Genomic DNA, 13,946 nt, shown 5'->3' on the forward strand with positions numbered 1-13,946 from the left:
AGCACAGAGAGGAAGATTAAGAAGGAATAGGAGGACTGGCTAATTTTTTCCTGCATGATTGACATATACACTGAATTGTGGTGTGCTATTTTCAGAAAACCATACAGCATATGATTTCTTTACACAAAAGGAAATATATGCAAAAATATACATACATCCACGAAAAGATGGAAAAGCTAATAATAGATCTGAAATGTAGTTATTTGTAACAGGTACATGCAAGCACACCTGGTCAGGACTATTCCCCCTACTTTTGAATAATAGAAAATAAAATGAGATGACCAAAAGTTAACTAAAGCAGTCCTGGACATTGATTTAATGAAAAGGAATAGCTTTTTAATTTTTTAGAATATGCTTTATTCTACTAAACTGAGTGATTCCATGAAATTTTCTGTGAAGAAAGGGTTAGGAGAATGGTATTCAAATATTCAGGAGTTTGACATGTTAAGGCACTACACATCTTTGGTTAAATGACCAATTATTTAAATCACTTGCAAAAAAGAGGTAATACAAAACACACAACTTGTATTCTTCTTTTCAAAAACACACGTGGTTCTCATTTTTCAATTTATATCATTCCAGCATCTAGCTATCACTGGCATCCCTTTAACTCATCAGAAAGCTGAAAAATAAAAAAGTAGTTAGTCCCAACAAGAACATTACTTTATTTTAACACGTAGTATCATTAAAATATTATATTTAAATTTATGTTGTATATACTTCCACTAAATGTTAAGTGAAAAAGTGTCATTGTCATGCACAAAATAATGACATACAGAAAAAAAACTAAGCATTAAAAATACTAACAGTTTATATTGTAGGAATGGAATCTTTTTGGGGCAGGGGGTTCACGCTCAGGCATTACTCCTGGCTCTATGCTCAGAAATCGCTCCTGGCAGGCTCGAGGGACCATATGGAATGCCAGGATTCAAACCACCCTCCTTCTGCATGCAAGGCAAATGGCCTGCCTCCATGCTATCTTTCTGGGCCCAGGAATGGAATCATTTTAACTCTGTTGATATTTTGGGGCCACACCCAGTGGTGCTAAGAGAATAGTGTGGTGGCCAGGGTCAAATCAGAACCTCCAGCATGATGATCATTGGCTCAATCCACTGCCCAAAATGGAATTTCTTATGAGGATAGTTCGGCCACACCCAGTAATATTCTGGAGTTACTCCTGTACTTGGGGGTTGCTTTCAGAGGTGCTTGGGGAAACATGTAGAGCTGGAGATTAGATCATGGTCAGTCCTGTACAGCAAGTCAAGGGCCTTAACTCCTTGTATAATCTCTCCAGTGTAAAAGTGGAATCTTTTATGTTTTGTTCTGGGGGGAGCACAACTAGCTGTAATCAAGGTTTATATCTGGCTTTGCGCTTAGGGATCACTCTTAGCAGTAATCAGGGGACCATATACGGCACTAGGGATTGAACCCGGGTTGGCCATGTGCAATATAAGTGCCCTACCCACTGTACTTGTGCTCTAAAACCAAACTTGAATAATTTTTAAATGTTTCAATAAGGTCATCATACAAATTTCCTACATAACTTGTAAAAAAAATAAAGAAAAGCCAGGAGTGAAGGAAATTTATATTGAAAAACAGGAGGAGGGCTAGAAAATAGCACAATGGTAGAACGTTTGCCTTGCATGTGGCCAGCACTGGATGAACCCCCAGTTCGATTCCCAGCATCCCATATGGTCCCCAAAGCCTGCCAGGAATGACTTCTGAGTGCAGAGACAGGAGTAACCCTTGTGCACTGCCAAGTGTGGCCCAAAAGCCAAAAAAAAGGAGGAGGAGGAGGAAAGGTGGAGGAGGAGGAGGAGGAGGAGGAGGAAGAGAAGAAGAAGGAAGAAGAAGAAGAAGAAGAAGAAGAAGAAGAAGAAGAAGAAGAAGAAGAAGAAGAAGAAGAAGAAGAAGAAGAAGAAGAAGAAGAAGAGGAGGAGGAGAAGGAAGAAGAGGAAGAGGAAGAGGAAGGTACAGGCACTGCTGACCTGGGTTTGATCCCTGACACTACGTATGGTTCCTGAGACCAGGCAGGTGTGATTTTTGAGTGCAGAGGCAGAAGTAAGTTTTGAGCAATTATTTGGGCGGGGGACCCAAACCACCTCCCACTCAAATAATAAGTTTCGATCTTTTGGGGGTGGGCACATCTAGCTGTGCACAGGGATTACTCCTGGCAGTATTTGAGGGACTGTAGGGAATACCAGGAATCAAATCTAGGTAGGCTACATCCAAGGCAAATATCCTACCCTCAGTAATATCTTTTTATCCCCTAAAGTCTAACTCTTACATGCACTTCTATGCTTGTTTCCAGACACTACAGGACCACTGTGGTATGGTGAAGTTGTAATTCATATAAGCACACTCTGCATGGCGTCTTCAGTCAGGGACAAATTTCAGTAAAACACAAAGCCCTGTCTCACTACAAATAAAATAATCCTGAGCATAGCTAGTGTGGTCCAAAAACAAAAACAGCAACCAAAAAACCCCCAAACCCAAAATAGGTAAATAACATGAAGGCTGGAGATATGGTACAGTGGTCAGGGGACATATGGTTCCTATGTGTGGAAACCTGGAGAATCCCTCTCAGCAAAATATGTGCATCTATGGGCTGGAATAATGATAGTATAGCAGATAGGGTTGCCTGCCTACAGCAGGTAGCCTTGCAATGTGGTCCTGCCAGAATGACCTCTGAGTGAAAAGTCAGGAGCAATCTCTTCCTTTTGGGTGTGACCCAAAACAAAACAAAACTAAATTTTGGGTCCAGAGTAATGGTACAATAGGTTAAGCCACTTGCCCTGCACATGGCTGGTCTGGATTGAGTCCCTGTCACACCCATATGATCCCCCAAGTCCCCACAGGAGTAAGCCTGACTACTGCCAGATATGGACAAAAATCAAAACAGGAAAAAGACATACAATTTTGAAATATAGATCTCAGCTAAGCAATTACTCTTAGCAAAAGAAATAAAACAGCATGATAATTGTTCCTCTGACTCTTAGAAGAATTACTTGTACTGAATGTCTTTAGGAAATTTCAAATTACCATAGAAAAGAGAAAAATATTAAAAAACTTCAATTAAACAAAATGTTTCCTCTATTTTATTTTATTTTATTTTATTTTTTTTTTGGTTTTTGGTTTTTGGGCCACACCCGGTAATGCTCAGGGGTTACTCCTGGCTATGTGCTCAGAAGTTGCTCCTGGCTTGGGGGACCATATGGGACACCGGGGGATCGAACCACGGTCCGTCCAAGGCTAGCACAGGCAAGGCAGGCACCTTACCTTTAGCGCCACCGCCCGGCCCCCGTTTCCTCTATTTTATATATCCTGCTTTAAGTAAACAATTTTGATTTTGTTTCTGAGTCACACCTGGCAGTGCTTGGGTCAAAGATTAGAGAGTTTTCTCCTGGTGGTGCTCAAAGGACCATGTGATGCTGAAGATCAAAGCCAGGCCTCCCACATGCAAAATTTATGCTCAGTCGAGATATCTGTCTGCCCTGCCCAGATTATTTTAAGATTTTAGTCCCCCAAGAGCTGGAAAATAGTACAACAGTTAAGATGTTTGCCTTGTATGGGCCAAGCCAGGTTCTATTCCCAGCATTGCCTATGGTCAACCAAGCACCACCAGTATTCCTAAGGGAATAGATAGGAATTACTGCTGAGCATCACCTGGTGTCACCCCAAAACAAAACAAAAATGTAGTATCTCTAGCACTAAATCGTGCTTCAAATGGCATTTTTTGGCCACATCCAGCAGTGCTCAGGGGTTAATCCTGGTTCTGTACTCTGGCACCATTTCTGATGGGGCTCAAGGGGAATCAATGGGGTGTTGGAGAATGAACTCAAATAAGCTGCATGCAAAGCATTCTGCCTTCCAGCCCAATAATGTTATTTTTTAAAATGGGGGTATAACTGACATATTATATGCATTTCAGCTTTGTAACATAATAAGTATTTGTATACATTATCCAATAAACAAAATAAGTAGTTATCTATTACTAGTTGGATCACCCATGGAGAGAAGCTCCTGTAGGAACAAAGGCCAAGCAAAGAATATCAAAAAGAAGACCTTTAAAAGTTTCAAATTCTGGGCCTGGAGAGATAGCACAGCGGCGTTTGCCTTGCAAGCAGTCGATCCAGGACCAAAGGTGGTTGGTTCGAATCCTCGTGTCCATATGGTCCCCTGTGCCTGCCAGGAGCTATTTCTGAGCAGACAGCCAGGAGTAACCCCTGAGCACCGCTGGGTGTGGCCCAAATACCAAAACAAAACAAAACAAAACAAAACAAAAAACTAAGAAAAGTTTCAAATTCTGGGCTGGAGTGATAAACAGAGCAGATAGGTGTTTGCTTTGCATGTGGACAACTGGGATTCCATCCCCAGCATCCTAAATGTCCTTTAAGCCCGCCAGGAGTGATTCTTTTTTTTTTTTTTTTTGATTTTTGGGCCACACCCGGTAACGCTCAGGGGTTACTCCTGGCTATGTGCTCAGAAGTTGCTCCTGGCTTGGGGGACCATATGGGACACCGGGGGATCGAACCGCGGTCCGTCCAAGGCTAGCGCTGGCAAGGCAGGCACCTTACCTTTAGCGCCACCGCCCGGCCCCTCCAGGAGTGATTCTTGAATGCAGAGCCAGGAGTAACCCCTGAGTACTTTCAGGTTTGGCCCCAAAACCAAAAAAAAGTTTGAAACTCAATTGTAAACCATCCAAGCAGTTTTCCTTGAACACAACAAACCTGGGTTTGATTCCCAGCATCTACTATGGTCCCGGAAGTACCCATCACCAGGAATAATTCCTGAGAGCACAGCCAGAAGTAGCCCGAGCATCGCTGGTTATTCCCCAAACAATAAAAAATATAGATACATATATCTATATGTGGGGGCTAGAGAGATAGTATATGTATATGTATATGTATAGTATATGAGGCAAGCATTTGGTTTGCATATAGTCAACTTCTGTTCACTCTGTGGCACCAACACAACCTGAGTAATGCCAGGAAGTTACTCCTGAGCACAAAACCTGAGTACTGCTGGGTGGCTACATCCCCAAAATATACATATAGGTACCAAGAAGATACTACAGGGATTAGCACACATATCTAGCAGTCACCAGACCCAGATCAGATCTACATGGGCTGTGGAACATCACCCTCAAGCCCCTTGGCACCACATGTTTTTTAACTTTTTATTTTCACTTTTGGTTTTTCAGCCATACCTGGCAGTGCCTGGGAGAACCATATGGTATGCCAAAGGTGCTGAGGTAAGGCAAGTACCTTACTTGCATACTATCTCTCTGGCCCTAGGTACCACACTCTTGGATCCTAGCAATGAACCAGCAGTCTGGTTGGCACAATATCACAAGAAGTGGCTTCCAAGTTCACTGGACACCATTTGGAAATCCCCACAAAATACAGATAAAAAGGGGCCGGAGAGATAGTACTATAGCAGTTTAGAAACGTGTTTTGCATGAAGTTGACCTGGGTTGAATTCCCAGCACTACATATAGTCCTCTGAAAAATCATCAGGGGCAATCCCTGAACACAGAGACAGAAGACAGAAGACTAAAACAGAGAAAAAAGCCCTGAATATATTTTGGTGTGGCCTAGAACAACAGCAAATATACCAAAGAATAAAAGTATATTGTTGGGAGATTAGTCTATTATCCTGTTCCTTAATTCAGTATCCAGTAATGTCACATAATGAATCTATTAAGGAGGTGTTCAGAGGTCAGAATGACAATACAGTAGGTAAGGTACTTGCCTTACAGAGACAACTTGGATTTGATTCCCCAGCAACACATATGGCCCCCTGAATCCTGCCAGGATTGACCCAGGCTTAAGCCCTAAGCACAGCTGGGTGTGACTCCAAAACAAAGAAAACGTTCAAAATCATCTATTAAAAATGTATTAAGAATGGGCTATAGGCCAAAGCAATAGTAGAGCAGGTTGAAATTCCTGAATGCAGGCCCAGGATGCAGAGCCCTTGAGCATCACTGGGTGTGGTCCAGAAACCAAAAATAAAAATACTTTTCTTTTCTTTTTTCCTCAAGTTCAGGGTGCCAGGGGTCAAATCCGAGATTGTCACATGCAAGACAAGCGTCCTACTCCAGCCCCAAACCAGAAAAAAATTAAGAAAAGAATAAGGGGCTGGGGGGTGGCTGGGGGGTGTTAAACAAAGAATAAGGGACTAAAGAAATAATTCAATAGGATCACTGGGTCTACATTTACATGCACTGCTGCATATAACCCCAAAACAAAACAAAGAGAAGTTTGGGTCCAGGATATCACTTGATATCCTGTGCATGTTTGCATGTGTAAAACTGAGTTTGATCTCTAACACCACATGATTCCCTTAGCAAACCCACCCTCCAGCACCATCAAGTATAATCTTGGTGGCCACCAAGTACAACCAGGATGGTCCTGATGGTATCCACCACCAAATCATCAGACCTGCATTACTAGTAGTGCTCAGAAATAACTCCTGGTTCTGCACTCACGGATCACTCCTGGCAGGGCTCGGGGGGTCTATATGGCATGCCAGAAATCAAACCCAGGTTGGCCATGTGCAAAGCAAGCATCCTCCCTATTATCATTCTAGCTTTCATCATTTTTATTCCTTACATTAACAGTATAAAATACCAATAACATTTCTTTAAAAGGATCACAGAAGTATGAAACTTCTTATATGGTCAACTTTCTGGAGAGCATTAAACATGACTTTTTGTGGAAAAATAATTCAAATGTAATCAAGTAAGAACCTTACCTGTATGGATATCCATGATATTTAGATCTAAAAATAGATAGCATCCAACTGAAGAATAGTACAACAAGTCCAATACCAGCTACACACATTACTAATGATAAATCAAAAGGAGAAAAAAATTAACAAAGTAAGCATAATATACTTCCAAAAAATCAAAAGCAAGGCTATACTTTTTTTTTATTTATGCAGACCCCAAAGCCCTATAAACCACAGTATCACAAGGCTATACTTTTAAGGCAAATCTCAAATTTTCAACAAATTTCAATTCCATTCTTTTATTTTCTGAATTCTGCCTTCCCCTTTAACTTATTCCATTATAGCCAACAACATCAACAGTAATTTTCCCCCCTCCCTCTCCCCTTCACCAGTAATTTAAAAGCAGGAAAACAATGTCCTCTATCACAATACAAAAGTACCTCAATTTATACGCATTTGCCGTTCAACTTAATGAATAATGTATTCTTTTAAAATCTACAAAGTGTTAGTGTTCACTTATTAAAACTTCTTTTAAATTCTTGAAAGTGGTAACATACTTTAAAGATTCATGAAGTCATATCCCTAAAATAGTCACTGTAAACATGACAATTTTAAAAACAGAAGAATTATAAGATTGATAAGTATTTGCTTTATTCATGAATAGGGCTATATGAAGAATTTCTATGACATGGATTTCTCAATCTAAACAATAAGGGGAGACCTTCATTCCTGGTAGTTTTACCTCAGTTCCAGATAATGATACCAAAAATAGATTCCTTGTGGCTGGATAGAGAGAGTACAACAGGTAACATGCTTGCCTTACACAGACTTGACTCTAGTTCAATTCCAGATATCTCATATGGTTCCCTGAGTACAGCCAGGACTAATTCCTGAGTGCAGAGCCAGAAGTAACCCATGAGAATCATAGGATATAAGCAAAAAACTAAAACAACAGCACGAGCAGCAAAAATGGATTCCTATGTTGATACCACTTTGAATCCTGACATAGATTGGCTAGGGAAACAGAAATAAATTAGGTGGTAAAGTTTGTGTGTTATAGCAATGGATTCTCCAAAGTAGTATTTTCAATTTTTTTTCAACTGTGGCCCCTTTCTGACCTTGTTTCCTTTCTATGATCCCTTAGATTAGTTCTTTGGCTTCCATTTACTCAAATTTTACCTGTAGCTCCTTTGGTCCTTAGTTGAGAAATGCTGCTCTAGCTGCACTGCACTAAAGATAACTTTAAGTTTTATTGAAATCAGGGGCATTCTTTTTCCATTTTGGATTTTCACATAGTGGCTAAAATATAAATATTAAAAATAGAATCTATAAGGTTCATAGAGAAAAACTGTAGGTAGAATTCCTCATGACACTAGAAAATTATTTACCTCTTTGTGTGGTGAGCCGGAAGCCCGGCTTGTGGTATTTCTAATAGTATTTCTAATACTCTTGTGGTATTTGCTTTTTTTTCTCTCATGGTATTTTTTTTTTGGCCACACCCAGAGTTGCTTAGGGGTTACTCCTGGCTATCTGCTCAGAAATAGCTCCTAGCAGGAACGGGGGACCATATGGGTCACCGGGATTCGAACTAACCACCTTTGGTCCTGGATCGGCTGCTTGCAAGGCAAACACCGCTGTGCTATCTCTCCGGGCCCCTCTCATGGTATTTCTACGTAGAGGAAGACTGTTCATCTTTTCCCTTCTTTGATGGGGTAAGAACTTTACAAGAAAAACATCTAACCCCATCAAAGAAGGGAAAAGATGAACAGTCTTCCTCCAAGTAGAAATACAAGTGGCCAAAAGGCACATGAAAGAAAATACTCTGCAGCCCAACACGGAAAAGACAGGACCAGCCAGCGAGATCACTGCTTGGTGAGCAGAACCCAAACACGGATGCGGAAGAGGCGGAACCAGTACACCCAGCACTCACCACGAGGGGGAGCCGGAAGCCCGGATCACCACACAAAAGAGGTGGGAACATGGCAGCATCATTGCATGGTGAGCAGAGGTCTGAGCAGACACGGAAAAAGCAGGACCTCACAGCGAGGTGAGAAGAGCCCGGCCAGCAATGCAGAAGAGGCTGGACCACTGCGTCCCAGCACTCACCTGGAGATAAGCCAGGAAGGCGGCTTGCAACACAAAAAAAAAGGGACCAGCAAGTTGCACCACTTGCAATGAGGTGAACAGAGCCCCACCCGCAACACTAAAGAGGCAGGCCCACTGCACCTCAGTCACTGTGAAGTGAGCAGAGTCGGCCTCAGTTGTGCATTTCTTCTAGTCACTAAGCTCCTGCACAAACATAAAAACACCACTACATTGCAAAGGTCACAATGGGGAAATAACACAAGACCTGATCATTCTTAGAGAATAAAGATGGTAGATAATTTTGATGGTAGTTCTTAAGGCCCAACAAGTACCAGCCACCGAAAAAACCTCCCTGATAAGAACTCTAGAAAAGAAACATTGAGAATATTCAAAGAACTCAAACTATATACAAACAGAAAGCAAGTATGACTCAAGAGAGTAGAAATGAGGAAACTTAAAAAAAATAAAAGAGAAAACTTAAAAACTTGGTAGGCAAAATAAAAAATTTACTGTAAATCCTCACCAGCAGAGTAATAGCTGATGAGGACAGAAATAATGACTGAAAAATGAATTGTATAACACCTCCATACAACAAAACATTAAATAAACAAACAGGAGATGTAAATAATCCTCACTTAGAAACAACACAAGAATTATTGGAGTCTCAGAGTCTTGGGAAGAAAACCCCATGAAGAATAAACAGGAAAGAACATCATTGCTAAGTTCCCAAAGATGAAGACTGCAGGCAAACAATCCTGAATGTCCAAAGAGTACCAGTTAAAAGAGACCCAAATAGGGGCCGGGCGGTGGCGCTGGAGGTAAGGTGCCTGCCTTGCCTGCGCTAGCCTAGGACGGACCGAGGTTCGATCCCCCGGCGTCCCATATGGTCCCCCAAGAAGCCAGGAGCAACTTCTGAGCGCATAGCCAGGTGTAACCCCTGAGCGTCACAGGGTGTGGCCCAAAAACCAAAAAAAAAAAAAAAAAAAGAGACCCAAATAGGGCCCGGAGAGATAGCACAGCGGTGTTTACCTTGCAAGCAGCCGATCCAGGACCAAGGGTGGTTGGTTTGAATCCCAGTGTCCCATATGGTCCCCCCTGCCTGCCAGGAGCTATTTCTGAGCAGACAGCCAGGAGTAACCCCTGAGCACCGCCAGGTGTGGCCCCAAAACAAAAAACAACAACAACAACAACAAAAAAAAAAGAGACCCAAATAAAAGCACCCGAAGGCACATCTTAATCATAATGATGAAAACTAAAGAGAGATTGAATATTGAAAGCAGAGGCTGGAGAGATAGCACAGCGGTAGGGCAGTTGCCTTGCATACAGCAGATTTAGGACAGACGATGGTCTGAATCCTGGCATCATATATCGTCCCCTGTGCCTGCCAGGAACGATTTCTGAGTGCAAAGCCAGGAGTAACCCCAGAGCGTTGCCAGGTGTGACCCAACCTGCCCTCCAAAAGACCAAAAGAATACTGAAAGAAGCATGATCAAAATAGAAAATTACATCAAAGACGCATCTTTAAAATTTATAGCACATTTATCATATGCAACCCTTAAGTCCAAAAGGCAATGGTAGAATACAGTGGAAAAAAAAACACCTCAACATGGGCCGGAGACATAGTACAGTGGTAGGGCATTTGCCTTGCATGCAGCCGATCCAAGATGGACAGTGGTTCGAATCCCAGCATCCCATATGGTCCCTCATGCCTGCCAGGAGCGATTTCTAAATGCAGAGCCAAGAGTAATCCCTGAGCATTGCTGATGTGACCCCAAAACCAAAAAACAAACAAAAAACCTCAAAAAAATGAATGCCTCACCAAGAGTACTTCACTTAGACATTATGTGAATACTTCCCATTTAGGTGTGAAGGAAGGATAAAGAGCTTCATGGATAAACAACAGCTCAGAAACTACAGAATCAAAACCATGGGCCTGAGCAATAGCCAATTGGTAGGGCATTTGCCTTGCATGTGGCTGACCCAGGATGGAACTGGGATTGATCCCTGGTTTCCCATTTGGTCCCCCAAGCTGGGAGCAATATCTGAGCGCATAGCTAGGAGTAACCCCTGAGCATCACTGGGTGTGACCCCAAAACAAAACAAAAGAATCAAAACCAACCTTAAAAGAACTAAAGGGGCCCCGAGAGATAGCACAGCGGCGTTTGCCTTGCAAGCAGCCGATCCAGGACCAAAGGTGGTTGGTTAGATTCCCGGTGTGGCCCAAAAACCAAAAAAAAAAAAAAAAAAGAACTAAAGGGTCTATTTTATGGCAAGGCAGACCCAACAAACACAAGGAATTCTTACAAAAAGATGACACAAAATCCCATGACAATTATCTCTCAATATCAATGGACTAAGTATACCAGTTAAGAGACAAAGAGCGGAAAAATGAATTAGAAAACTGAATCCAGGGCCGGAGAGACAGCACAGCGGTATTTGCCTTGCAAGCAGCTAACCCAGGACCTAAGGTTGTTGGTTCAAATCCTGGCATCCCATATGGTCCCCCGTGCCTGCCAGGAGCTATTTCTGAGCAGATAGCCAGGAGTAACCCCTGAGCACCGCCGGGTGTGGCCCAAAAACCAAAAACCAAAAAAAAAAAAAAAAAAGAATCCAACAACCTTAAAAAAGCTGGGTTGTTGGGGCCTGAGAGATAGCATGGAGGTAAGGCATTTGCCTTTCATGCAGAAGGACGGTGGTTCGAATCCTAGCATCCCATATGGTCCCCCAAGCCTGTCAGGGGCAATTTCTGAATGTAGAGCCAGGAGTAGCCCCTGAGTGCTGCCGGGTGTGACCCCCCCAAAAAAAAGGAGACACCAGGGATTGAACCTGATCAACAGCATATAAAGCAAATACCCTACCTGTGGCACTATTGCTCTGGAACCACAAAAGTTTATATACATACATACATACATATATATATATACACTTTTACATAAAGGTATATATACATATATACACACATATATAAAAAGAGCCTCTCATAAACAGATTTGTGGGAGGCAAGTGAAGGGTGGGTAGATATTGGAGGAGGGAAGTTGACACTAGTAAAGAGACTGATGTTGAAATATTGTATGTCTAAAACCCAAATCATGAATAACTATAATTTTACAATGGCTATATAAAATTTCTTTTGATTTTGGGCCATACCCAGTGGCGTTCAGGAGTTACTCCTGGCAGGCTTGTTGACCATATGGGATGCCAGGGATTGAACCCGGGTCAGCAGTGTGCAAGGCAAATGCCTTATCCACTGTGTGTCCCTGGGGTCTTCTCTTTCTCCCTCTCTCTCTCCCCCGCTCACGCTCTCCTATCCTCATCCTCCTTCTTCCTCTCCTTATTTTGGGGGGGGGGTCACACCCGGCAGTGCTCAGGGGTTACTCCTAGCTCTATGCTCAGAAATCGCTCTTGGCAGACTCAGGGGACCATATGGGATGCCGGGATTTGAACCACCGCCCTGCATGCAAGACAAACACCCTATCTCCATGCTATCTCTCCAGCCCCTTCTTCTCATTTTACTACACTGTTCTCCTGAGATTGTTTTCTGTGAGGAATAGGTGATAATCCAAGGATAAGGCAGCTGTTCTGGGGTGACAGAGATGGACAGAGACAGTGGCAGATTCTCTTTGAGGATGCCACCTCTCCTCCCCTCTTCACATAAGTCACCTATAGGCCGCCACTGGCATCAAAGGAACATTACCTATAAACTAAGGGTAAAACTGATCAACGGGCATCTTTCTATATTAAAGGCAGAATTGTATTTCATATTATATAATTTGGTATACTATAAATACTTACTCTTTCTCTTTCCAATATCCATGTCAGATGTAGCAGCTTCACATAAAAGCACCATTCCAAAGGTAACCGCACCATCTTAGAAACATTGTTTAAGGAGAAATAAAAAGACAAAAACATACCACCCTTAATATTCTGAGACTTTAATGAAGAAAATTGAAATATATTGACTTAAACTATTTTTGTTTGCTTTGGGGCCAAATTCAGCAATGCTCAGGGCCTTCTCCTGGCTCTAAGCTCAGGGATCACTACTGGCAGGGCTCAGGGGTTCATAAAAGACAAAGGGAATCATACCTGGGTCAGCTTTTAAAAAATACATACATACATACATACACACACATATTTGTTTTTTGGGTCACATCTGGTGGCACTCGGGGGTTACTCCTGGTTCCGTGCTCAGAAATCGCTCCTGGCAGGCTGGGGGTGGGGGGTCACATGGGATGCTGGGAATCAAACCAGGGTCCGTCCTGTGTTGGCTGCATGCAAGGCAAACACCCTACTGCTGTGCTATCTCTCCAGCCCCAGAATGGACCCTGGTTCGATTCTGGCATCCCATATGGTCCCCCGAGCCTGCCAGGAGCAATTTCTGAGCACAGAGCCAGGAGTGACCCCTGAGTACTGCTGGGTGTGGCCCCAAAACCAAAAAACAAACAACCTCCCCACACACACAGAAAAAGGTTCTTTAGTATATGGAGGCTGGAGAGATAGCACAGCAGATAAGGTACTTGCCTTGCATTCACTCAACCTGGGTTCAATCCCTAGCACTCATATGGCCCCCTCATCCCCCTCATGAGTGAATCCTGAGTACAGAGCCAGGAGTGACCCCTGTGGAATGCAGAGTATGTACCAAAAAACTAAAAAACAAACAAAAAACCCCAAATATTGTTAAGCAAATCTGGAACCTCATTAAAGTTAATAACACATTGAAACTATAGAGTACCATGGTGGCTCAGATTTGAATTGTAATAAACGGAAATTGTAGCACTTGTGTCAACATGTCAATCACATAGCAAATTTTTTTTTTTTTTTTTTTGGTTTTTGGGCCACACCCGGTAACGCTCAGGGGTTACTCCTGGCTATGCGCTCAGAAGTCGCTCCTGGCTTGGGGGACCATATGGGACGCCGGGGGATCGAACCGCGGTCCGTCTCCTAGGCTAGCGCAGGTAAGGCAGGCACCTTACCTCCAGCGCCACCGCCCGGCCCCCACATAGCAAATTTTATAATATATATTTAATTTAATCTTCATGGCTTGGAGGGGTACACAGAGCTATGCACTTAGGAACTACTCCTGGACCATATGGGCTGCCAGAGATCAAAGCCATGTTGGCCAGTGCCCTATA

At 42.8% G+C, this 13,946-nt stretch overlaps 1 protein-coding gene across 2 annotated transcripts in view; it reads right to left on the minus strand.

Moving 5' to 3' along the window:
• Positions 1–461: 461 nt before the first annotated feature.
• MAGT1 (magnesium transporter 1) overlaps positions 462–13,946 on the minus strand; it is a 49,790-nt gene continuing 36,305 nt past the window's right edge. Inside the window, exons 8-10 of one of the 2 annotated variants that reach the window (XM_049767326.1) lie at positions 12,610–12,684; positions 6,757–6,847; positions 462–622 (exon numbers count right to left, since the gene is read on the minus strand). In XM_049767326.1, the coding sequence (XP_049623283.1) occupies positions 607–622; positions 6,757–6,847; positions 12,610–12,684 (182 nt within the window). In that variant the 3' untranslated portion in view covers positions 462–606. The remainder of the gene's footprint in view (positions 623–6,756; positions 6,848–12,609; positions 12,685–13,946) is intronic. The other variant, XM_049767325.1, reaches the window with a different exon arrangement.

This window comes from Suncus etruscus, chromosome X (genome assembly GCF_024139225.1).
Source record: "Suncus etruscus isolate mSunEtr1 chromosome X, mSunEtr1.pri.cur, whole genome shotgun sequence".
Lineage (NCBI taxonomy): Eukaryota > Metazoa > Chordata > Mammalia > Eulipotyphla > Soricidae > Suncus > Suncus etruscus.